Source organism: Cebus imitator, unplaced genomic scaffold, assembly GCF_001604975.1.
Source record: "Cebus imitator isolate Cc_AM_T3 unplaced genomic scaffold, Cebus_imitator-1.0 Scaffold180, whole genome shotgun sequence".
Lineage (NCBI taxonomy): Eukaryota > Metazoa > Chordata > Mammalia > Primates > Cebidae > Cebus > Cebus imitator.
Genome location: NW_016107495.1, coordinates 245,849 through 272,793, shown reverse-complemented (window position 1 = coordinate 272,793; position 26,945 = coordinate 245,849). Strand labels below are relative to the sequence as shown.

Genomic DNA, 26,945 nt, shown 5'->3' with positions numbered 1-26,945 from the left:
TGTATAATCTCATTTACAGTCAGGCATCACTTAATGATAGGAGTATACATGCTGAGAAACACATCCTAAAGCGATTCTGTCATTGTGTGAACATCATGTAGTGTACTAACACAAACCTAGATGGTTTGTGTGTGTGTGTGTGTCTCTCTCTGTGTGTGTGTGTGTGTGTGTGTATATCGTCAACCACATACCTAGGCTATATGGTATGGCCTACTGCTCCTCAGCCACCAATGTGGACAGAATGTAACTGTACTCAATACCATAGGCAATTATAATACAATGGTAAATATTTGTGTATCTAAACATAGAAAAGGTACAGTAAATACAATATTATAATCTTATGGGACCACTGTTGTATATGCAAGACGTCGTTGACCGAAATAGTGTTATGTGGTGCATGAATGTACATGAAATATTCAGAACAGGCAAATCCATACAGACAGAGAGTTGTTTTGTGGTTATCAAGGTCTGTGGGGAGGGAGAATGGGGTGACTGCTCATGGGTATGGAGTCTTCTTCCAGGGTGATGGAATTATATAGCGGTGATGGGTACACAACCTTAGGAATATGCTAAAAACTATGAACTGTACATTTTAGAAGGATGAATGTTATGGAATGTGAATTACATTTCAATAAATAAAAATCAAACACACCCCACCAAATTAAACCCAAGGAGAGTAAAAAAGGAAGGAAATAGAAAATAGACAACAGAGAAATTTAACAAAGCCAAAAGTTGGTTCTTTGAAAACATTAATAAAATAGATAAACCCTAGCAAGACTTACCAAGAAAATAAAGCAAGAAAACACAAATTACCAGTATCAGGAATTAAAGAGGGAATATCATTACATCAAAAGGAAAATATGGGAATATTATAAATAACTTACCTGAATAAATTCTACAACTCAGATGAAAATGAAAAAATCCTTTAAGAAACAATTTACCAAACTGACATAAAAGAAATGGAAAATCTAAAGAGGCTCCATATCTATTAAAGAAAAATTTGTAATAACAATGATGATGATGATTACAATAAAATTCCTTCTACAAAGAAAACTTCAGGTCTAGATGTTTTCACTGCTGTATTGTAGAAAACTTTTCTTTTCCTTTTTTTGAGATGGAGTCTTGCTCTGTCGCCCAGGCTGGAGTGCAGTGGTGCATCTCAGCTCATTGCAACCTCTGCCTCCCGGGTTCAAGAGATTCTCCTGCCTCAGTCTCCCAAGTAGAGTAGCTGGGACTGCAGGTGCTTGCCACCACACCTGGCTAATTTTTAGTAGAGACAGGGCTTTACCATGTTGGCCAGGCTGGTCTCAAACTCCTGACTTCAAGTGATCTGCCCACCTTGGCCTCCCAAAGTGCTGGGATTACAGGCATGAGCCACTGCTCCCGGCCTGTAAAAATCATTTAAGGGAAAACGTAATACCAATCTTACACAAACTCTTTCAGAAAATAGAGAAGGAAGAACACGTCTCAATTCATTTTATGTTATCAAAACCTGACAAAGACTTTACACAAAAAGAAAATTACAGCCCAATATCTCCCATGAACACAGGTGTAAAAAATCCTTAACAAAATATTAGCCAACTGAATAGCAATATATGAAAAGGATAATACATCATGACAAGTGAGTATTATCCCAAGAATGCAAGATTAGAATGATTTTCTAATTGTAAATTAGAAAATCAAAATATTTCACCATATTAACCCAGCAAAGAAAAAAAATCATGACTATAGCAACAGATGCAGAAAATGCATTTGACAAAATTCAGTAACCATTCATGATAATAATTCTCAGCAAACTACCAATAGAAGGAGCTTCTTCAATCTCATATAGGACAACTACAAAACACATCTGGCTAACGGTATACTTAATTCAGAAATATCGAACATTAAGATCATGAGTCAGGCAAAGTTACCTACTCTCACCGCTTCTATTCAACCCTGTGCTAGAATTCCAGCCAGTGCAAGGTGGCAGGAAAAACACAGCTCAGACAGGTCGGAAAGGGAGAGTTAAAACTACCTTTTTTCACAGAAGACCTGATTGGTTATGTGGAAAATCCTAAGGAATCTATTAAAAAGCTAGTACAATTAGTGAGTGAATTTAACAAGTTTTCAGGATATAAGATTAATACATGGGAAAATAAATTTCACCAAAGACATGAAAGACTTCCACCCTAAAAACAAAACAGAACAGAATGCTGAGTGAAATTTTTTAAAAACCCAAACATGTAGAAATTAGATTATGTTTATGGACTGGAAGATTCAGAATTGTTAAGATGACAATTCTCCACAAAATAATCTATAGACTGAATGAAATCCTGATAAAAATCACAACAGGCTATTTTGTAGAAATTGAAAACTATTTTAAAATTTATATGGACATGTAAGTGATCTAGAATAGCTAAAGCAACCTTGAAAATGGAGAAGAGAATTGGAGGGTTCAAACGACAGCTGACCCCTGAACAACATGGATTTGAACTGCACGGGTCCACTTATACGTGAATTTTCTACTCACCTCCCCCACCCCTGAGACAGACCAACCTCTCCCCTCCCTCAGCCTCCTCAACATGAAGATCATGAGGCTGAAGACCTTTATGATGATCCACTTCCACCTAATGAATAGTGAATATATTTTCTTTTTCTTTTTTTGAGACGGAGTTTCGCTCTTGTTGCCCAGGCTGGCGTGCAACAGTGTGATTTCAGCTCACTGCAACCTCTGCCTCCTGGGTTCAAGCGACTCTCCTGCCTCAGCCTCCCAAGTAGCTGGGATTACAGGCATACACCACCACGCCCAGCTACTTTTTGTATTTTTAGTAGAGATGCGGTTTTACCATGTTGGTCAGGCTGGTCTCAAACTCCTGACCTCAAGTAATCCCCCGACCTTGGCCTCCCAAAGTGCTAGGATTACAGCTGTGAGCCACTGCACCTGGCCATATTTTCTCTTCCTTATCTTTTTTTTTTTTTAATAACATTTTCTTTTCTCTAGATTTCTTTATTATAAAAATACAGTACCTAATACACGTACAAAATATGTGTTAATTGGTTGTTTATGTTATCATTAAGGCTTCTGGGTAACAGCAGCCTATTAATAGCTAAGTTTTTGGGGAATCAAGAGTTATACACAGCTTTTCAACTATATGAGGCGCCAGTACTCCAATCCCTGTGTTGTTCAAGGGTCAACTCTATTTAATTATAAGTCTAACTATAAAGTTAAAGGAATCAAGACAGTGTGGCATTGGTTTAAGAGTAGATATATAGACCAATGTAACAGAATACAGTGTCCAGAAATAAACCCTATACATATAAAATCAATTGATTTTGAATAAAGGTGTTGGATATCTATAAGTAGATATCTTTACAGAGAAAAAATGAACTTCAAACTCCTACCTCATACCACCCACAAAAATTAATTTAAGATAGATTATAGATTTAAATATTTTAAAAACGACAAGCTTCTAGAAGAAAATATAGAACATCTTTGTTATATTCTTGGGTTAGGAAAAGGTTTCTTAAAGAAAAAATTTGAAGCACTAAAGATAAAAAATTCACTAAAAACTTGCATTTCTTAAAAATTAGAAACTCTCTTTGGCTAGTCACAGAGTAAAAAAAATTGAAAACTCCTATTCATAAAAAATTCACATTTAAGAAGGCATGAGGAGGCAGGTCACACACAGGATGAAAACATTATCTGACAAAGGACTTGTAGCCAGAATGTATAAAGAACCCCTATAAGTCAATGATAATAAGACAAATGATGACATTTTTTAAATAGGCAAAAGACTTGAACAGACACTCCATAGAATAAGACAGACATATGACCAATAAAAATATGAAAATGTGATCAACATCTTAAGTCATGAGAAATGAAACTCAGAATTACAAAGAGATACTATTTCACATACTCTAAAATGACTAAAATGTAAAAGTCTGACAGTAATCAAATGTTGATGAGGATGTGGAACACCTGAAACTTTTTTTACATTGCTTATAAGAGTGTGAAATGAGGCCAGGTCCAATGGCTTATGGCTGTAATCCCAGCACTTTGGGAGGCCAAGGCGGGTGGATCACTTGAGGTCAGGAGTTCGAGAGCAGCCTGAACAACATGGTGAAACCTCGTCTCTACTAAAAATACAATAATTAGTTGGGTGTGGTGGCGTGTGCCTGTAGTCCCAGCTACTTGGGAGGCTGAGGCAGAAGAATTGCTTGAACCCAGGAGGTGGAGGTTGCAGTGAGCCAAGATCGTGCCATTGCACTCCAGCCTGGTGACAGAGCAAGACTCCATCTCAAACAAACAAACAAACAAACAAGAGTGTGAAATGAAACAATCCCTTTGGAAAACTATTTGGCAATTTCTTATAAAGCTAAGGGAACCTACCCTGTGACATAAGCATTTTGTTCCTAGGAATTTCCCAAAGAGAAATAAAATTATATTTCCACAGAAAGACTCACATGAATGTTCATAGTAACTTGACTCATATAGGCCAACCCTGGAAGCAACCCACAAGTTTACATCATCAACAGAGAAATGGATCAACAAGTTGTGGTATATGCATACAACAGACTATCACTCTACGACAAAAATCAACACATTACTTATATATGCAACAACATGGATGAATCACAAAAACAGTACATTGACCAAAAGATGCCAGACACACAAAAAGTACATTCTGTAAGACACCATTTATATGAAGCTCAAAACAGGCAAAAGTGATTATCTTTGGTGCTAGAAATCAGGACACTGGTTACCAGGGGGCTAGAAATTGACGGGAAAGAGATACAAGAGAACACGTGGAGCAAATGGAAATGTTCTGTGTCTTGACCGTGTAGCAGTTACACAGGAATATGCATTTATTGAAACTCATTGAATTTTACACTTAAGATCCATGAATGTAAGTTTCACCTAGTTTTGAAAAAAGAAAAGAGAATCACACCTAAAATACCTAAAACTTGAAAAACATTATATAAGATGAGGGTAAAAATTATTTCTGATTACATGCTACTAAAAATAAGCTATAAATGTGATTCATAATAGAAGAGGCCATTTTTATATTTAGCATATAACTTAAAGGTCTAAAGGAGAAGTGATCTGAGCGCCATAGCTCACGCCTGTAATCCTAACGCTTTTGGAGGCCGAGGTGGGAGGATCACTTGAAGTCAGGAGTTTGAAACCAGCCTGGCCAGATGATGAAACCCTGTCTCTGCTAAAAATACAAAAAAAGGCAGCCAGGCACACCTGTAATCCCAGCTACTTGGGAGGCTGAAGCAGGAGAATCACTTGAACCCAGGAGGTGGAGGCTGCAGTGAGTGGAGATCACGCCACTGTACTCTAGACCAGGTGACAGAGCAAGACTCCATCTCAAAAAAATAAAGGAGAAACAAGACTCTTTAGTAGACTGATAATAGCTATTTCTTATCGAAGGGTAAGCTGCACCAGATGCTGTTCTAAGCATTATCATTTCCTTTATTTTAAGGATGAGGAAATGAGGGCAAAGTCAAGTTAATTAGCTTCATCCAGGGCACCCAAACTAGGAAGAGGTAGTTGGGATTTGAACTCAAGGACTCTGGCCCAAGAACCTTAACCTCTATCCTATGCCCTTGTGGTTGTAAGGGACTTGATGCTTTGATTAGACTTTCCCATAACAGTCTCTTGTCATCCTCGTGATGGCCCCAGGACATGGGCTGGTCTGGGATAATGACCCCCAGTTTACAGGTGGTAACTCTGAGACCCCAAGGGATTGGATGACCAGCTCCCCGGCGACCAGCTCCCCGGCCCTCAGCCCATGGGCCAGTGTGCCAGGCTCCACACCTGAGAGGGCCTGGCTCCTTTTCCCACATGAAGCAGTAACTGGACCCTACTTCCTGGTGTTCCATGGGAGTAGCTGGCCTTCAAAAGGAACAGATTGATCTGAAGTGGGGAGAGAGAGAATACAGCAGGGCCACCACTCAGAGAGCTGCTGTGGAGGAAGAGAGGAAGGGAGGAAGAGGAGACGCCAGGACATGGGAACGTCACGGGAGGGGACGGGGCTGCTTGCTGAGCTCTGTACAGCCCATCCCAGGCAGTACGTACAAGGCTTTACTGATTTCAAACAACATGAGAAAATAGCAGCACCAGGTCTGAGTCACGAGCAGAGTTTTACTGTTTCTCAGTTCCCATAGGGCAACAGCAATGGCAGGCACTGCTGGGAGACAGGCCAGTGGGCTGGGTCCTGGAAGAGTCATGACGTCCTTGAAAAACAGCCTTAGGACCTTCTTCTTCCCCTTTGGATAGCCTACCATCTCACCCCCTGCCCTCTTGGGACCCCAGCCGCTCTCCAGTCTTGCTTCCACAGGCTGCTCCTTGAGGGCAGGCCATTTTCACTTTTCCCTTCACCATGGGGACTCCCCTGTCCTGTGTCCAGCTCCTTGGGGCTTCATTCTGTGCTCCACACTTTCAAACATTTTCTTACGCTGTTCTCTCTGCCTGCATTTCCCTCCTTCTCCTTGCTCCCCAGTCTCTCTCAATACCCAGAGTTCTTGTCTTCTAGTGTCAATGTCCGTGCTTCTGCAACGCCTCCTTAATCTGCTACATTGAGAGTCATTGCTCCTTTTCCTGTGTTCTCACTTTGTTTACACTTTTTGCATGCCAATGACAAAATTCTGCCTTATATAATTGGCAGAATTTTCCACATCTGACACATCTCCCTCTGGATCGTAATACTCTCCTAAAGGCATCATCCAGATTTGAATGATCTTCGTACAACTCCCCTCTGTGAAGGCCAAATGGCACACAAGCCAGGAGCAAGAAAGCTCTGGTCGCCTGTGGAAATGAATGAACGCACATGGGCTGGCAGCCGTGTCCCTGCACATCTGCCTTTTCTCAGAGGCATGGCCCTAGCAGGGTAAGCTGTCTGGAAGAGGGAGCTATTTTGTGCTGATGGAACATTTTGTCCCCTTAAATCATGTCCCATGAAAGACCAGCGTGCCACCCTGCTTCTGAAACAAGCGCTGAGCTCGTCTTCATTTACGAGGGTAGCTGCAGTGTGGATATTTTTAAATGGTGAATGGAGAAATGGGTATATTCAATGCCACGCACTTGTTACACTTTGAGCACAGACTCTGCTATTCATACTCCATCTATTGACTCAGGGAGGAGTTTATTTCAGACCAAACAGCTCAGCTATCCCAGGAGCAGCTGCCTCAGAAGGAAGGAGGATGCTGTTCTATTTTCCCCATCTAACCTCCTTCTCACTCCATCCACAACAGCCTCTCCATGCAAGGAAGAAGCTATTTTCTTTCAAGCTTTATTCTCCATCTTCCCTGTGGCAAGAAAGGTGATTGGATGTTGGGATTTTTTAATGGTTTTGTCTGAAAGCCATTTAAAATGAAGCTGGAATGTCAACAAGACTGACATGGAACAAAGAGATGTTAGGTGGAAATGAACTTGAAACAAGAGATGGGTTAGTCATTCCCTTGATCACTTGGAACGGATGATGGAGGTCCCTGGCTCCGCTCCAGTGAACAGAACAGAACCACTTGAATACTGCCAGTCACTGTTTGTACATGCCCTCCTGAAATGGCTTTCCAAAAATGCTGAAGGACGTTTCGTTTTCTTAATAAGTTGGCCTTTCCACTCTTTCTGTATGATTGATGTGTTTCAGCAAACCTTTTTTAAAAAAGAATATCTAGAGGTAAATTTAGCTCATCCTGTTTGAGAATATTCACCATCTCTAAATCCCCAGGGCCTAAATCAATGAGGTTTTACCACATTTCAAAGCAGAGCCCTGATGTATAAATTCTGCAGTGGCTAATTTCACGTATTTTACTTCCTCTCTAGCAAAGCTATGGGGAAATGCACAAGCAGAGGAGGGCTTGAGCCTCAGTGCTTCATGCACATTTGAATCTGACACCACCTTGGAGCAGGGCCGCTCCCTACCCTCTCCTAATCCTCAGCTGGGTTGCTCTGTTTTTCACTCCAAGAGACCTTAGAGGACAGCTATATCCAAGGCTCATTAAAATCTTCTAGGATGAAAAGGTCTTTGATTATTCAGAGCAGCAGGTCTTTAGGGGAAGCCCCCGTGCACAAACCTGCTCACCTGATTCTCAATTTATATTGTGTGTTACTTGTGGGAAAAATTGAAAGCTTAAACCTCAGACACTTTCCCTCTCCTCCCTTGGTTGCTGGGTGGCGGGGGGTGGGGGGCTTGTTGTTGAGATATTTCTTGTTGATTTTTTTTTCTTTTTTTTGTCCCTTGTTAGTGCTAAAGATTCTTCCTTTCCCATCTTGTTTATTTCACATCTCTTCTGCGTAGATAGCTTCTGCTTTATGGCTTTTTCCTCCTTATCTCAGATGCAGCCAGCCCTTTCCCCACATGCCCCTACGCTAAAACACACAGACAGACACACACCCTTCCGCAGTGCATCCACTCTCTTCGTTTCAGTGGATCTGACATTAACACGCCACCACTGTCCCCCCGCCCCCACCCCCATCCTGCCCTCCTTGTCAGAGGGGAGCTCTGCATTGAGCTAGGACTAGCTCCTGGGTCATGAAAGCTGCTAGGACCCTGGAGAGCTCTTCCTGTAGAGATGAGGCCACCCACACCAGAGGAGAGAGGTCACTTCCTGGAGGGAACAAGCCTGCTTTGCTGAGCCCCCTTCCTCGCCAAGCTCCCAGCATCACAGGGAAGGTTCAGAGGAGCTCTGATCCCTCTAATACCTCCTTAGCTTGGTGCCACTCTAGCCTGGTCTCCTGGGTTTTCTGTAGGAAGAGGAGCACAGTCCGCTCCCCCCATGCCGTGGGTTCCATTAGTGACAACCCAAACTAAATCCCAAATAGGACTGGCTTCAACCTGGAGACAGCCCTTCAATGAAGTGGTTTATGCTGGTGGAGATTTAAAGGTATTTGTCTTTTTGCTGTGTGCTGTGGCTCATGCCTGTAATCTCAGCACTTTGGGAGGCCGAGATGGGCAGATCACTTGAGGCCAGAAGTTCGAGACCAGCCTGGCCAACATGGTGAAACCCCATCTCTACTAAAAATAAAAATATTAGCTAGGCACAGTGGCACATGCCTGTATTTCCAGCTAGCCAGGAAGCTGAGGCAGGAGAATCATTTGAACCCTGGGAGGTGGAGGTTGTAGTGAGCCGAGATTGCACCATTGCACTCCAGCCTGGGTAACAGAGCAAGACTCCGTCTCAAAACAAACAAACAAAAAGGGTATTTGTCTTTCAGTTATAAAAATCAAAGATGGTCACTGAAAAACAAATTCAAATTCACATGTATATATTTTTGTCTTTCAGCCAGGCACGGTGGCTCACATCAAAGTATGCTGCTTTCAGTATCTTCTCACTCTCCCTCCCCAGGGTAACCACTTTCGATGGTTGGAGATGTTTGTCTATTCATATAAGAAATAGATGCACATAATTTGGGTGGGTTTTTTTTTTAATTAATGGAACTCTATTATAGATGCTGCCCTTTTTCCCTTGGTGTGGAATTGACAGAGGATAATAATTCTAAGTAACAACTTTTTTTTTTTTTAACACATCCTATCTCCTCACAGAAATGACAACCCCTTCTCTTGTGGTTCCATCCCATCCCTAAAACAGTATTTATCCTCCCTTCTCTGCATCATGTCTGTTTCTTGTGCAAAATTGCACCTTGGCGCATGTACTGAATGGTGTTGCACTGGAGGCCGTGTGCAGTGGCTCACGCCTGTAATCCCAGTACTTTGGGAGGCCGAGGTGGGCGGATCATCTGAGGTCAGGAGTTCAAGACCAGCCTGGTCATCATGGTGAAAACCTGTCTCTACTAAAAATACAAAAATTAGCCAGATGTGGTGGCAGGTGCCTGCAATCCCACCTACTTGGGAGGCTGAGGTTGCAGTGAGCTGAGATCGTGCCACTGTACTGCAGTCTGGGGACAAAGTGAGACTCATCTCAAAAAAAAAAAAAAATAATAGTAATGGTGTTGCCCTTGCACTGGTGCCCTGTTGGCTCCTGGCCTCCCTTCTAGACCATCAGCTCCCTGCAGCGGGGGAGCCAGTACACTTGTCCCTGGTCCATCCTCTATCCCAAGGCCCAGGACATGGCCTGGAACATCAGAGACCCCAGCGGCTATTTCTCAAAGTGAGCTGAACTCGCTGGTGTTTCCCACACACTAGAGCCCCCTCAACCTGCCCTCGATTCTCTCCTGACTTATTTCTCCCCATGCCTGGGGCCAGTTCCAGCTGGACTAGCAAGGAGGGCAGCTTTACCTCCGTCCTCCCGATGCACCCTACTGGGTGGCGTATGGACAGGGGAGCCTGGGACAATGCGTAGCCATCTCACACACTGTCTACTTCCCCTGTCAGTGGGGAAAGTGGTGGCAGGAACAGAGCCCAGGAGGAAACTGCTGGAGACCCTCTTCACTGCTAAGGCTGACAGGAAGACGAACCATGACAGTGGCGGAAGGGGAAGGCCTCGGGCCCATGGGGGATGGCTGTCTGGGATCTGACTTGCTGTTTGGGCAGGAGCCCCTGGGGTGGCTGCAGACAGGGTCACAGAAGGAGGCTGGGCTTCACAGACCCCTGTCGGCAGGCAGGGCCCTTGCCCTCCAGACTAGTCCTCTGCTGGGGGCAGCAAGGCCCGGGGCCACTGGCAGAGCTGGGGAGGCTGCAGAGGAGGCTGAGAGAGCCACTGGAGCAGCAGCGTGGTGAAGAGCAGCTGGGGGCCACTCCCACAGCCACACTGACCAGCCTGGGCCTTCTGTGCTGTGGCAGTCCCGTTCCTAATATGGAGCTCACGGCCTTCGACCCGCCTCCCTCCTAGGGCTGCTGAGAGGGTCAGAGAAGAAGCTGCAGGGGACTGGCCTCACCCTGGGAGAGTTATGCACGCTGTCCCACGTTGCACGACAAGTCGGATGCTGTTAGGACGACTCCCAGGCTGAGGAGGTCTGACCCCACGCTCATCATCTGGACACGTCTGACCCCATGCTTGTCATCTAGACTGGTCTGACCCTCGAATTTATTTCCTCTTTCCCCACAGGACAATCCTTCTACTCCCGGGTCCTTGAGAACTGCGAGGATGTGGCTGACTTCGATGAGGTAGGAGGCCCAAGACCCCCCACCCTCAGCCCTCAGCCCTGAGCCCAGAGGGGGACGAGCAGCGTTGCTGCCTCTTGGGGGAACATACTGGCCCCTAGTCCCAGGAGCCGGCCTGGTCCAAGCCCCTCACGTCTCAGCTGCTTCCTGAAAGAGGTGGTGAGGAGGGTGTGTAGGAACCCCCCTCATACTGCCCCCAGAAACCTCTGCACAGGCGAGGCCCGTTTGCAAATGACACGGGGGCAGCAGCCTGGCATTCCTCGGTGGCCCTGCCGGGTCTGGGCCTGTTACTCCCTGTGGAGAACGAGCCCACAGGTGCTGTAGACCTGAATGTGAGCTGCCAGCTGAGGGCCCAACGAGGTGGGTGAGTGTTGGGGATGTCGCAAAGGCCGGTCTGTGTCAGTCCCCAGGGTTGGAGAGCAGGGCAGGCATGGGCGCTGAGGTGGGAGTCCTCAGGGAGACAGTGTTAATCACCCACCTGAGTCAGGGCTCCATCTCCACATCTTTAGGGGAACCATGGGGAAGGGAAGACAGTCTGGATTTCCAGCAACAGCTTTGGGAGTCCGTGAGAAAAGACGTGAGCTGCTGGTCTATTGACAATGATTCTTCTCAATCCTCACTCCAGCCGGGCTGCTGTCACAAATTTATCAGCAAAGGAGTAGGCGACAGCCTCCCACGGGAGTGCCTGGGAGCAGCGAGAGGACTTACAAAGCATCCCTCTCCCTGCCATCCCCTCGGCACCTGGCCTGGCTGGAAGCCCCAGTCCCCACACACACACCAGTTCAAGCAGCTTGGGGCCTCCTCGGCCACCTCACAATTTTTTTTTTTTCTTTTTTTGAGACAGTTTCACTTTTGCTGCCCAGGCTGGAGTGCAGTGGTGCGATCTCCGCCCACTGCAGCCTCCACTTCCCGGGTTCAAGCCATTCTCCTGCCTCACTCTCCCAGGTAGCTGGGATTACAGTCACCACCCACCACCACATCCAGCTAATTTTTGTATTTTTAGTAGAGATGGGGTTTCACCGTGTTGACCAGGCTGGTCTTGAACTCCTGCCTTCAAATGATCCACCCACCTCAGCCTTCCAAAGTGCTGGGATTACAGGTGTGAACCACCACACCCAGCCTCCTCACATTCTTTTACCTATTTGTTTGCGGCTTCCAGGATCTATATTCCCCTCTGGTTGCTGTAGTTTCTCCAGGGTTGACTTTGGGGTGAGGACCAGCAGTCCGCCCTCACCATCTTGGCACAAACTGGAAGCTCTGTCATGACCCTCGAATAGTGTACCCGCTCTCGCCCAGGCTTGGCTTCCCGTCTGGCTCTGTGGGGGCTGGGAAGAGCCTCATGACAGACTCTGCCTCTTGAGGCTGGCTGCTGGGGTTTGACGGAGCAGCCACCAGGCTGACACTTGGCACCAGCTGTCTACCCCTCCCCCTGAAACCCGGTCACACGGTGTGGCTGTGTCCTCGACCCAGAGCTGGAGACACAGGGAGCAAAACCTTGTTCCTAACTCAAGCTCAGGTGCAGCCATCAACCACTGCTGCTCAACGCCATGCCCTCCCCAACCACTGCAGGGCACAGCTGCCACTACCTCCCTATGGGCACGTTCCCATTGCTACCCAGGACAGGCGAGTTCCTCATTTAAAGTGAATCACTAGAGCTAAGGACGTTTCTGTCCTTACCTTCTCCCCCTCCTGGCTGTACAATGACCTCAGTTTCTGAGCCTGTCACCATGTTTGTCAAATGGGGTTGGTGATGGGCGTGAAGGTCTCTGTGAAATGATGAAAAAAATGAGGGATGATTGTGAGAGTGGAGCCATGGCCATCCACTGAGCCAGCTGTCATAGAGGCTTCAAGCTTGCCCCATTTCACACCTGGCCTGTTCCCTCCCCTCCCCATTTCCTCAGTCTGGGCACTGGGCGGGCTGGGGGAAGATGCCAGCACCCTGGCCCGGTTCCCCATAGTCCTAACTTCCTGGGCTTCTGCTCACAAATCCACCAGGCACAGCATCTGACTCCCTCTTCCCAAGACTCCCAGGGGACGTGTCAGCCCAGGCATCCAGCCAGGTGGCAACCTGATGCCCCTTCCAAGGGTACCGCCACCCTTTTCCATGCCCAGTGTCCTGGACACCTGAGCCACAGGTATACATGACATTCAAAGTTAATCACTGTGTCCTTCCTCTTCCCAACTCTGCCAAGCCCGCCTTGAGGGAGAGTCTGTCTCTGCTAGCCCTGAGCAAGGGCCACATTCTGAGTATCTCATGCATGTCGGGCTGGGCTTGAGACACCCTAGAGGGAGGAACCTGGGCTCAAAAGTCCGTGATGATTCATATGGGAGCTTAGGAATGGGGTAGCCAGAGTCAGTGTGGAGAGACTGGAGTCGGGCAGAAGCCAGGCAGTTACAGAAGAAGCATGTGACTAAGGTCAGAGAGCAGGGCATGCAATGAGGGAAGTGGCTTTCCCCTGGGGAAAGTGCTGCCCGCACAATGCAGGGACAGGGAAGCTTCCGGTTATCGCAATGAGGGATCTACTGACATTTATTTAGTGGGGTGGGGAGCAAGGATGCAAAATGACATGCAATGCGCAGGCCATCCTGCACTTCACACCAGGGAACGCTGTGGGAAGATGGTGGCAGCCCCAGCAGCAGCCCTGAGCTGCTTCCTGAGCCATACCCCTTCCAGTCAAGCTCTGAGATAATCCAAAGATGAAATCAGGCTCAAATGGTAACTAACTTTCCCCAGGTGACAGCTCTGGAATCAGCCAAGCCAGGCTTCTGGATTCATGCGTGCATCAGACCCACGCCCTCTCTAGATACAGTGATAGGGCCTGACTCCCACCACCCCTACCAGGCCTTTGGTGGAGTCTCTCCACACCCCCGCCTCCATTTCTCCCTCTGTGAAGTGGCTGCAGCTCTGGCCACCACTGGTCAGCAGTGCACAACCCACAAAGCAGAAGGCCGCCTCCCATCTCCTGTTCAGGAAGGCCCCGGAGGCCTGGGTCAGCCCGGTCCCAAAGAGAGCCTGGGGCTGTCCCTTGGCTTTAACCTCTATCCCTCGACCCCGTGGACAAGTCGTAAACTTCCCTGGCTTCCCCCTGAAAGAACCAGCCTGCTAGTGGCTCTAGAATATCCTGGAAAAGAGGTCTTTCAAATCCCCCTAAAGCCTCTTGACCTCCCAGAAAGCCTCTTCTCTCTGCCTTACTCTGCCCAGGGCCTGCAGGAGCCAGCTGAGCGAGACACACTGGCGGGGGGTCATGAGACCTGCCCCACAGTCCTTGCTGGGGAACCACTCTGGGCTGGGATTCCCCTTCTGTAAAAGGGATATGCTCCTTGCTCTACCTGCCCCACGGGACTGTCACAAGGCTGAAAAAAAAAAAAATGCAATGAGAGACCAGAAAGCAAATGTCTCTCACAGCTCTACTAGGTAAGGGATTCCAAGCAAGGGAGGGGCCCCTCCTCCGCTCAGGCAAGGGTAAGAGGGCCTGCAGCAGCTGGGCTAGGAACCTGAGTGGGGAGGAGGAGGCCATGGAAGAAAGACAGTGCTCTCTACAACAATGGGTGGAAACAGAGCCTGGACACGGTGTCTCCTTTCCCAGAGGCTGGAACCTGAGCTCCTGCATTTAACCTACAATGCTAGAAAAGCTGGGGGAAGAGAGAGAAAGACCCAGCCTTTGTGCCCTGGGGAAGCAGGAGTGGCCACCTTCAGCCAGTTTGCTTTGGCTCTAACACAGGCCCTGTGTGGACCAGGCCCCATGGGAGAGGCCAGAGTAACAATCGTACTTGTAGCAATGATAAGAGGAACTGCTGCTATTTACTGAGCACTTAGTGTGCGGCAAGATGGGTTGAGAGCTTGGCGCAAGCGTTAGACTCACTAGAACTTGCTGGGTTGGTAGCATCCTAGGTGATAAGGAGCCGCACCAGGATTTAAACCCAAGTCTCTCTGATTCCAGGGCCTCTGGTCACTTGCAAAGTAGACAAGACTCAGCCCTGCCCTCAAGGGGCTCAGTCTAGCGGGCAGATGGACCCACTACAAACAAGGTGGGACCCTGGGCCTTCTGAGTCCCAGGGAGGAAGAGGTCGCCAGCCTGGGGGATGAGAAGGCAGGGGATCTTGGCCTCATCTGTCCCTTTCTGCTTGTACCTGGAAGTCATGGGCTGTTACCTCCTGGAGGCCAGAAATGCACCTGTCATGTTCATCATTGGGCTGGCACCCAGCATGGAGCTCAGAAAATGTCACCAAGTGAAAGAATGAACAAAACAGTGACATTCACTAGGACTGGCACCTGTCACCGCAGGCCTGTGCCCAGACCTCATGGGCTCAGTAGTGCTAGTGGTACCTCAAGCCCTTTGCTGGGGCCTGGATGGAAAGGAAGCAGGCAAGGCACAGATGAGATCACCTAAAGGGACTTTAGATCACCTTGATCTCTAAGGTTAGAGATCATGTGGTTTAACCCTCTTGTCCTGCACTTGAAGAAACAGGCCTTAGAGCAGGGAAGAGAACTGCCCAAGAAGACCAGCTGAAACCTGAGATCCTACATTTAACTTACAACGCTGAAGAATCTGGGGAAAGAGACAGAGACAAAGACAGAAACAGAGACAGAGACAGAGAGACGCAGCCTTTGTGCCCTGGGAAAGTGCAGTGGCCTCCCTAGGGGAACTGGGCCCAGGTCTTGAAGCTCCCAAGTCTGTCTCTTTCCATTATACTCTAAAGCAGCAGTCCCCAACATTTTTGGCACCAGGGACCGGTTTTGTGGAAGACAATTTTTCCATGGACTGGGATGGTGGTGGCAGGGGGTGATTTGGGGATGAAACTGTTCCTCCTCAGATCATCAGGCATTAGATTCTCTTCAAGAGTGCACAGCCCAGATCCCACACATGTGCAATTCACAGTAGGGTTCCCACTCCTGTGAGGATCTAATGCCACCGCTTATTGGACAGGAGGCAGAGCTCAGGCTCACCCGCCACTCATCTCTTGCTGTGCAGCTCCGTTCCTAACAGGCCATGGACGGGTGCTGGTCCATGGCCTGGGGGTCGGGAACCCCGGCTCTAAAGCTTGGTAGTGCATCTCAGTATTTTCAAGATGGTTTCAGGCTCAGTCCGTGGCCAAGCTGGACATAATCCAGGTCATTCTCCAGTGTGCATCAGGGAAACCTTTTCTGCAGAGTCCTAGATCACTGGGGCTGATAGGAGGCAGAACCCTGTGCCCTGGCCAGCACCAGCCAGGTCAGGGCTCAGCCTAGACCAGGAAACTGGGTCAGGACTCAGCACTCTCAGGGCTCCTGAGACTGCCCCCCAACAGAGGCCCTCTTTCCCTCTCTGTCTGTACTACCTACCACCTTACTTCTGTCAACAGTCCTATTCCAGGCTGCTAGTCCAGGCCTGTCTGTCTCCAGAACTATCCAGGACCAACCCCAAGACTGAGAAACTACCCTGCATGCCTGTAGTCTGCCCAGCATCGTGCACAGAGCCTGGCACACAGCAAGTGCTCAGCTAATGTTCGCCCCTGCATGGGGCTTGCTGGCTCGTGACATCTTGAGCGACTATGTTTGGCTTGAATGAGGCCTGTGGGCTGGGCTGCCTCCACTTCCCGGGCCCTTCTGCCAACGCAGGCTTCAGGAGAGGGTTCAGTAGTGGATTATGCCCTGAGGACTGAACAAGACTACGCATCCTGAGACTTGAGTTTGAATCCGGCCTCTGCCACCAACCAACCCTGTGCCCCTGGGCAACTCCTGCCTTTCCACTTAACCACTTGTCAAAGGAGCACTTCTTTGCCACATTGCTGTGAGCCTTGGTTATTGGTCAAAGGTGATCTGGAAGTACTAAGTGCTACCCAGATGAAATCCTTCCTTTGGAAGCCCTTTACCTTCAATCTTTTTTTTTTTTTTTTTGAGGCGGAGTCTTGCTCTGTCACCCAGTCTGGAGTGCAGTGGCTTGATCTCAGCTCACTGCAACCTCTGCCTCCCAGGTTCAAGTGATTCTCCTGCCTCAGCCTCCCAAGTAGCTGAGATTACAGGCATGTGCCATCACACGTGGCTAATTTTTGTATTTTAGTAGAGACGGGGTTTCACCATGTTGGCCAGGCTGGTCTCAAACTCCTGACCTCAAATGATCCGCCCACCTCAGCCTCCCAAAATGCTGGGATTACAGGCGTTAGCCACTGTGCCCAGGCCCTTTTCCTTCAATCTAATAGCTCACAAGTTCAATAGCATAGTCAGGAGAGGAGTGTGGCTCCCAAACCCTCAAAATCCTCATCTCATCTTGTGTTCTCAGCACATCACCGCAAATGGTGGAAAGGACACACTGCAAAAATGAGGAGGCAATGAAAAATGAAATTAGGAAGAGAAGAAGCAGTGAAAGAGATACAGGAAATCCACAGACCAAGGCAGAAGAGGAAAGTGATGGGGGACTGGGGCATGGGGCGTGGCAGGGAGACGAGGCAGCTGCTCACCTGCACCGCGTTCCCACTGGGAAAATCTAAACTGAACACATGCTGCAGTGCGGTGTCGCTTACAAACTGCTGTCACCTGTGAGGTCTCATTCGAGTCTCTCAGTAGCCCTCTAAGGTAGATACTGTCACCCCCATTTCACAGATGGGGAAGCTGAGGCACAGCTAGTGAGTGGCAGAGCCAGGGCTAGAACTCAAGTCTCCTGACTTTAACTCGGACTTTCTGCAACACCACAGAGGCTCCCAGTCTGCATGAGATACAAGCCTCGGTGTTGTCAGAAGAACGAAAAGAAGCAACGGGTGTGCATGTCCTTGGGAGCTCTGTGAGGTACCCAGAACTCACAGGCGCTGGCTTAGCAAACGATGTCAGCAATGGGATCGGGGCTGGAATGCTGCCTGGGTACAGCCAGGGGGACTCTGGGTGTGGGAAAGGGAAACCCCACCTCCTTCAGGGAGCCGTGGAGGAGCCATCGAAAAGCTTTAACAAGGAGAAGTATAAAGGGAGGGAAATTCAACCCAAAAAGTCTCTTTATCACAGCCCATGCCTCTGCTCCTAGGGATGCCAAATGGGGATCACCCTCAGTCCCAGTCGTGAGTCACCTCCCTCCAGCCAGGAGGCCGGTCACCCTGCGAGGCCCACGCCGATGCCCCGACCCCACCTAGAAGGGCCGATGTGATCCCTCCAGGCTTGGGCCTTGGGACTTTTAAAAGCTTCTGGAACGGATGGCAATGTGCGGCAGGACAAAGAAGCCCTGAGAGAGACACAGGGATACAGAGACAAAGGGAGAGATAGAGACAGAGAGACAGAGAAAGAAACTGAGACAGGGACAGAGGGAGAAACTGGTAAAAGATAAAACAGATGTGGTGAGGAGAAGAAAGCACGGGAATGAAGTGGGAGGGAGGAAGAGAGAAATGAGGGGAAAGCCTCGTGTGGGTAGAAACTGCGGTAGGAAAGAGAGGGACGTGGAAGAGGGGGAGCAAGGCAGAGGCCGAAGAAGCTGCTGTGACTGTGACTCAGTGAGGCCCCAGGCTCCTTCCTCCCCTCCCCCCAAGCCTCCCAGAACTCAGCGACTGCTTAGACCCCGATGATGAACTCCTGACAGGGCACCTGAGCCACACACCCCTCTCTCCTGGGCCCTCCCTGATCCCCAACTCTCACTCAGCAAACTGGCCCACGCCCCCTAGCCAGGCCCAGGTCCCTTAGGCCCCAGCCTCCAGCCACCGTTCAATGCCCCTTCCCTCTCACAGGGCCATCTCCACCGTCTCCTGATTTCTCTCCTTCCAATGCCAAAATCCCACCCACAGACCCTCAGGGGGATCAATCACCCCTGCCCAATTCATCCCCACCCCCACCCTGCTCTCCTGCAGGCTGCGGCTGATGAGCTGGGCCTTCCTGGGCTGCGTTATTTCCCTGCAGCCCCATAAAAGCAGATTCATTAAGAAAACCACACACTCTGCTGAGCTGCCAGAGGCATCCAGAAGCTGGGGCTGCTGAATGAGGCCTGTGGGCCGGGCTGCCTCCACTTCCCAGGCCCCTCTGCCCACCCTTCTGCCCTGTGCCCGCCTCGCCTCTAAAGCCCTCCCCAGGCCCTGCTCAGAACCCTTCCCACCCCATCCCCCAGAACCTCTCCCTCTCCTTCCTCTGCTTCTTCCTCCCTCTCATGCCAAGGCCGGGTCCTACCTGCGACTTAGCCAGTTCTGAAGGGAGATGTCACCACGGCCGTTTTCCTGAGACAGGCCCTGCCCACACTGGTCAGTGACCTGTAGGGCTGGCCCAGGGTACCCAAGCCCTCTGAGTGCCCAGGCTGGGAGAAGGAATCTCAGGGTTGGTGATGGCAAACATGCAGGGTGGGCTCTCAGAAGCCTCCTCCCGAGCACCTGCTCAGCCACCAACAGAGTGCCCCGAATCACACACCTGCTCTGAGGCCTACTTCCTTGTTTATAGAGCACAGAAGCCATTACCTGCCTCTTGGGCCATTGAAAACACTAAATGAATGAATACACATAAAGCATTCAGACCCCTGCATAAGACAAATTTCCCTATAAATGACAGCTATTGTTCCTATTATTATTTATTATTGGCCTATGGAGCAGTCTGAATTTAGTAGGGTATAAAAATGGAACTAAAAAATAAAAAGTCACTGCCTTCCAGCCGATCTATCAAAATCCTCCCGGACATGGTCTCTTCACAGAGTCCTGAGCAGAACTCAGAGCTGCCTGATCCTGTCCAGTAGGGCTTCCTACTCCAGTCTCATGTCCTGTTCGCCCCGGCCACCCCATTCCCTTATGCTTATGGCTCAGGGCGTGGAGTGGGGCAAGGACCCCTGCTGAGGCCCTCCGAATCCTCCCCCACTCCGGCTGGAGGCTGTGGGCCGAGGCTTGGTGTCTGCCATGGATGGGGCCCCTCCTTGCGGTGTGGCGGCTTCTCTGGCATGCTCCAGCCAGCTCTGATGCTGCCAGCACAGCGGGCCTGCAAATGCTATCTTTCTCGTAGGATGCCATGTGGGTGCCTTCTGTGGGAGACCTGAGTGTCCTGTCACATGGTATGGAGCCCAAGCTAGGACACCTGGCTCTACCGCACTCCTGCTCCTGCCATGGGGCACAGCCCCACAGCCTCATCTGAGCTGAGACTCCTCCCCTGGTGGGCAGCCCATGGAAAAAGTGTCATCAGGTCACTCAAGCACAAATCAAAAACTTGTCACAGCCAATGGTAGCAGGCTGGGCTCTTTGCCCTGCAGTGTTCCGTGGGGATCCTGCCAGGCCACTGCCCTGAAGATGCCACTGGGGACCTGCATGCCACACTCCCCTTCTTGCAGGTACCTCATCGCCATAAGCCGTTTCTCCAGGAAGTACCACAAAAACAGCATGCCCAGGACAGAATTCTTCCCACCTTTCCCTCACTCAGTCTTCTTTCCCATCCCAGGAAGGTGGGCTGGGTGATGGCTGGAGGTAGCAGGGCCTTTGAGGAAGCCCTAGGAAGATATCTGGCTCTGCCCATTGGCAGCTCTTTACAGAAGGGGGCACTGGGTCACTTCAGTCTCTATTTTGAGCTGTTGTTGCCACTTTTAGGGCACCAGGAAAAATCCCAATCAAATTCCTATTCATCATTAGTACTAAGTTAAGGAAGAAGCAACACAGAGTGGTAAGGGCGAATCTAGAGACAGTGAGATGGGGACAGGCTGTGGGCCTGACCCCAGTAACACTAAGCAACTCAACCCTGTCCCCGATGTTACCATTGCCGGAGGGAGGAGTGGTCTGAACTCCACCTAGGAGTCCAGGCGGTGCCTGCACTGGTCAGGGTGATTCTGATGGGAGAGAGCTGGAGCTCACAGCTTTATTCAGCACCCACCAAAAACCAGGCTCACGCCCACAATCCTTGCTGTCGCCCTGGGGCCCGACCACCACCCTGGTGGCATGGTCCTCTCCCAACCCCCGTCAGGAGCTGGGAGCCCATGGAAGCCACACTGTGTGGGCAGTGAGAAGTCCTGGTTAGGTCTTCACCTACCACATGACCTTGAGCAGGGCCCCCAACCGCTCCGAGCACTCTTTCAAAGTGAATGAAGAGTGGACCCAATGTGCTCTCTACAAGGTGGTCATCAGAACTAAATGAGATTCCAGGTGTCAATGCTTTGTCCCTGGGGAGCATGGGGCCCAAGTGAGGGACCACTTTGGCTGATTGTTGGAGACCCCCACACCAGAGATTGCCCTCCCACGCCCCCGGGCTCCTACCTGTTATTGCCACCAAAGCCAAAGCTGTCCCTCTCTCCCCAGATGTTTCGGTGGCCAGTGGCCAGCACCATCGACAGAAATGAGATGCTGGAGATTCAGGTTTTCAACTACAGCAAAGTCTTCAGCAACAAGTAAGTGCGGGATGGGGCAGGAGGGGATGGGCCTGGAGGGGCTGGGAGCCTGCCCTTCTCCTTGGGCTGCCGTCTGCTTGGGGCTTAAAAGGGGGACCTACACTCCCAACCTGCCCTGGATTGATCTTCAAAGACCAAAGAAGTCTTGGGCTGGTCTTTGATCCCCATTCTGCTCCCTCTTCTTGTCCTCAGAATCCCCCAGTCCTCCCAGCTGCTGTCAGCCAAGAACACCTGCCTCCTTTCACCCCTTCTGTCCCCAATCCCATCAAAGCTTCCTGTCCCTTTCTTAAAGTCTCCCTCAATGCCATGCTGGGGACAGTTACCCATTGGAAAGGCAAAGGATGGAGGGGCTGATGATCTCCTCCAAGAGACACTCTGTAGCCTTGAGAGCAGGCTTGACAGTTTAGGGTGCTGGTTTAGGAATGAGGCAAGCCTGATCTCAGACAATCATGTCAGTCATCTACTGTGTGACCCTGGGAAGATTACATACCTCTCTGATTTCAATGTGCTCATGTGTGAAATGACATTTACCTCAAAGGGCAGCTGTGAGAATTAAGTGAAATAGATGTTCACTCACTCATTCAACAAATGTTTCCTAAGTGCCTATTGTGTATCAGATACTGAACTAGGTGCTGCAGAGGGTGGGGCGCCTAGCCCTATGGAGTTTCCACTCCGCAAGTGAAATACACCTGCCATATGAGCATTATCACTATGAGGTGCTCAATAAAAGTTGTGTTCTTCTCTCTAGGCCATGAAGAAGAATTCAGAAGGATTTGAACAGGTTGGAATAGTGGCTAAGTATTATAAATGTAAAGTACTATCTTGGATTCAAAAATCACAGCCAGGTGTGGCACACACCTGTAGTCCTAGGTACTTAGGCAGATAAGCCAGGAGGATCATTTGAGGCCAGCCTGGGCAACATAGTAAGATCTCATCTCTTTAAAAAAAATGATTGCTCTTATACAAGCTGGAGGAGTTCATGGCTTAACTGCAACACGTCCAAGGTGTGGAGGTATTATTAGCTCACTGAGGACTCAGAATGACTCAGCAGTGGGAGGAGACTACAAACAAAAGGAAAGTAGACCCCATCCTAAATCATACTAATAGAATTAAAACACCTCTGATCTGAGCAGGAAAGACAAGGAGTCTACTGCTCTGATACTGGTTATAGAGAATTCTTGTAGGCACCACCCTACAGTTGCCAGGAGGAAAGGGATTTTAAGGATCATCTTATGACAAATGGATGAAAGCCTGAAAGGGAAAATCACAGAGGACCTGTTCATCCATTCATCCATACATTGATCCATTCATCCATCCATCCATCCATCTGCGCTTCCTTTTAGTCATCCATCTGTCTATCCATTTGTCTATCCATCAATTGACTCAACTCATCCTTCCTCCTCTCGTCCATCCGTTTATCAATCCATCCCTCCATCCATTTGTCAATTCATTTATCCACCCATTTATTCATCTATCCATTCATCCATCCATTCACTCATCCTTCCTTCCTTCCATCCATTCATCCATCAATCCATCCTTCTGTCCTTCCATCCATTCATCCACCATCCATCCTTTCATCCTTTCATTCATCCTTCCATCCACTCATCCATCTTTCTTTTCTTTTCTTTTCTTTTTTTTTTTTTGAGACAGAGTCTTGCTCTGTGGCTCATGGTGGAGTGCAGTGGCCTGATCTTGGCTCACTACAACCTTCACCTCCCTGGTTCAAGTGATTATCCTGATTCTCCTGCCTCAGCCTCCCGAGTAGCTGGGATTACAGGTGCTCACCACCATGCCCAGCTAATTTTTGTATTTTTAGTAGACACAGGGTTTCACCACGTTGGCCAGGCTGGTCTTGAACTCCTGACCTCTTCCCGCCTTCGCCTCCCAAAGTGCTGGGATTACAGGCATGATCTACTACTCCCAGCCCATCCTTCCATCTGTCCATTCACCCATTCATCCATCCATCCATCCACCATCTTTTCATCTAGAAATGTCAACCTTGTAGTCACTCATCGTACACATACTGAACAAATACTTTCTGCCAGTCAGACACTGTGCTAGTCACTGGAGATACTGAGATGAAGGATTGAGGCACAGTCTCTGCCCCTACACTCCCAGAAGGTTTTCTGCCATGGGAAGAGGAAAGAGAGGTGTGTATCTAGAGGCAGGATGAGGAATAGGCTGCTTGAAGACAGCAGACAGCAGAAAGATAACCAGCCTCTCCAGCCAGTGTGCTGTCTTAGGAGGTAATAAGCTCCTTGCCACTGGGAGAGGGTGAGCGAAGAGTGGATCATGTTGTAGAGGGAATTTCTGAGTTAGGAGAGGCCCAGCCTTATGGGCCTCAGAGAGTCCCTGATTCTGTGGGTTTTATTAGGAGCTTTCAAAATCTCAGCTGAGTGTAGGACAAGGGCATTTCAGACCTGCTGGCAGAGCCACATGGAGAATGTTTAGGGCACAGAGGCCTTCCCTTTGCCTCCCATGGCATGATACCATTCAGCAAACTGCCTTTGGCACCCACAGACAAGGTTGGTGAGACACCTCCACCAAGGGCCCCCCAGGCAAAGCACAGCCTTCTTCCCTGGAGTGAGATACTATGAGAGTGTGACCTATGAGGACAGGAGAAACAGGAACAAGCACCAGGCCCACACACAGACCAAGTGGGTGTGAAGGAGGAAGCCGAATCAGAAGTCAAGCACTAGGGAGGGCGCCTGAGAGCCCTGCAGGAACCCAACTGTGGATGTCAGAGCATCCAGGAGCCATATGGCTTGGCCACTACAACCTTAGCTGTGCAGGGGAGGAAACTGAGTCTCAGAGGGGATCCTGAGGTCACATGGATAGACAGTGGTAGAGCCAGGGCTAGAATGCATGTCAGTTATCTCCTCTTCCTAATCCAACTCCCAGAAACCAAAGTATTTGAGCAGTGATGGTGGAAACTGAGGACATGGAAGACATTGCTAAATCATTTACAATGAAAGCCGCCAGCCTAACCACTGAAATGCTGGAAACCCTTGAGCCCATCAAAAAACCGCTACAAACAAATCAGAAGTATTTGGGAAATTGACTACCATGCAGTGAATGTGTTGAAAGTTACAGTTTCTATTAGGTGGTTTTATTTGTTTGTTTGTTGTTTGTTTTGGAGACAGTCTCACTCCATCACTCAGGCTGGAGTGCAGTGGCATGATCTTGGCTCACTGCAACCTCTGCCTCCCAGGTTCAAGTGATTCTCCTGCCTCAGCTTCCCGAGTAGTTGGGATTACAGGTGCCTACCACCACGCCCAGCTAATTTTTGTGTTTTTAGTAGAGACAGGGTTTCGCCATGTTAGCCAGACTGGTCTCGAACTCCTGGCCTCAGGTGATCCACCTGCCTCAGCCTCCCAAAGTGCTGGGATTACAGGCGTCAGCTACTGCATTTAATTTAGGTGTTAAGTGCCAATAAAAAGGAAGACAGAAAGGGGGATGGTTCCTATCCTAACTCTCCTTCTTCTCTCCCTGCCCCCATCCAAGAAAGGCAGTGCCCTGATTAGTTTGTGGAATAAAAGAATGAATAAATGCCCCCGGGGTGTTAGGAGGCAGAGGTTATATAGAGCAGGAGAGCCTGCAGGGGGGGATCAGAGCAGCCCCTCTTCTCTGAATGGCTCAGGGCACTCAAGGGTAACACTCAGCTTCACATGACTGATGCATTTGGGGAAACTGAGGTAACGGAGGCTGGTATGAGAAATGAGCCTGATCCCATCACTGCCATCTCACAGAGAGGGACTGTCCTAGAAGCAGAGAGCGGCATGGAAACTGGCCCCTCACCCAGTGGTTCCAGAGGCTGCCAGGAGGCAGAGACATGGTGTGAAGGAAGGAGGCATCATAGTCAGAAACCAGGAGACCTTCACTTCTGCTCAGCCCCATCTGGAACAAAGACCGCATCCAGGAAGCTTCGGCTTTCCCATGAGGAAGAAATGTTAGGTTCAGGAGATTTTGTGCATCCAGCTCTGCCTGTCTGGGACCTCTGAGGGGCCATGGCCTGGCCTCCAGCCTCCTGCCTGCTGAGGATGCCAGGGGCCCTGAATAATTCAGGAGCCAGGAGAGCAGGAGAGGCCTCGCAGGGCCCAGGACACCCGACACGGGCTCCCAGGGGAAAGTGATGAATTATTGACAGGATTCTGGTGCCCAGTTGCTGCTCTATTGTGGTCAGTCTGAGGGCCCGTCTGGACTAGAAGCCTCCTCCTGCCAGCTAATTACGTGGGGATCCTAGCTCTGCCCAGCCCCCCAGCCCTCGTGGGGCCAGCCAGCCTCCTATGAGAGGTGCCCTCTTTGCCCTGGTGACCTGGATGCCATGTAAGGCAAGTGGTAGGAGGACATGGAGTTAGCCCCAGCTCCTTCACCTAATAGCCCCCGGGAAACTGAGGCCCAGAGAGGCCTCTTGTCCAGGGTCACACAGCAGATTCAGGACAGAGGCAGGTCTCAGCTCAGGCCTCCTGACGCCTACACTAGTGCTCCTTCCCACAGAACACATGACCTCACAACTCCCATTTCCAGGGAAATGACTTAGCCGTCTAAGGGGCATATGAGCCCACCGTTCCTTAGTCATCCTGGGCCCCACTCTCTCAGGCAGCTCCTCCATGCTGACCCATGCAGAGGAGCAGGACCCTACTATGCATGCAGACAGGATGCACAGAGGCCAGCTGCGGCAGGCAGAGTCACCTCCAGGGTCACCACGGGGGCCAGAGCTAGGGGCTTCTCCTATCTCTTCCTGTCCCAGCTTCTTCCCAGAGAACATCTATAGAGGACGGGCTGAGGGATAGCATCCTAGAAGCAGCATCAGGGCCTTTGTTTTGAAACCGTGTTTTCATGGAAAACACTGTTTTTGCTTAAATGGTATGTTACAGACCAAAGGTTTATAAAAATGCTTTTCTTTAACTTTACATAAGACTGAGATAATATCAATTATCTGTGTCAAAGAATATAATCTTTACTTTTATTTGAGAGAGGTTGGGGGTGAACTGCTAGGAGTTAAAAGCCTCCAAGCCACTCTTGGGGGTATTGATTCCTTTAATCTTGCAAACTCCTAGCACCCCAGTCCCCCATCCAGACCATAGACCAGCCTGGGCTCTTGGAGGCTGTGCAGAGCTGGAAGGGTGGGGGACAGCCTGGATCTGCTGCTGGAGCCCAACCTGCAAAGGAGACGCCCCTGTGTGGGCCCTCCAGATGGTCAGCCTTGCGTATTATTAGAGAGGGAGGAGGGGCTGGCAACCGAGTGCCGGTGGCGTTCGAGGAATTTCGCATGAGCAGTCTCCTCGCCACTGTCCGGTGGAAGCTGGAAGGCTAGGAAAGGAGCCAAAACCATACCACTGGTAAGGGGTGAAATCTCCCTTGGGTCCTGCTGAGTGAGCCCATATCTGTCTGACTCCAGAGTGCAGGCTCTTCACTGTCTACACTGCTTCCCTTTAGGGATGGCATTCTGCATGTGGACAGGGCTCGGACCAGGGTGTGAAGAGTGGGGGATTTGTCTGGAGCCCAACCTTGGCACACTGTGTGATTAAAAGCTGTGGCTGAATGGACTACCAGTGACAGCCCCATCACTGTCACCACCACGGGAGTATCCAGCAGA

General features: G+C 49.6%; 1 protein-coding gene across 8 annotated transcripts in view; it reads left to right on the top strand.

The window, feature by feature from the left end:
- OTOF (otoferlin) overlaps positions 1-26,945 on the top strand; it is a 99,256-nt gene that overhangs the window by 10,558 nt on the left and 61,753 nt on the right. For all 8 annotated transcript variants that reach the window (XM_037744609.1, XM_017545538.2, XM_017545540.2 and 5 more), the window contains exons 2-3: positions 10,996-11,054; positions 21,258-21,346. In XM_037744609.1, coding sequence (XP_037600537.1) covers positions 10,996-11,054; positions 21,258-21,346 — 148 coding nt within the window. The remainder of the gene's footprint in view (positions 1-10,995; positions 11,055-21,257; positions 21,347-26,945) is intronic.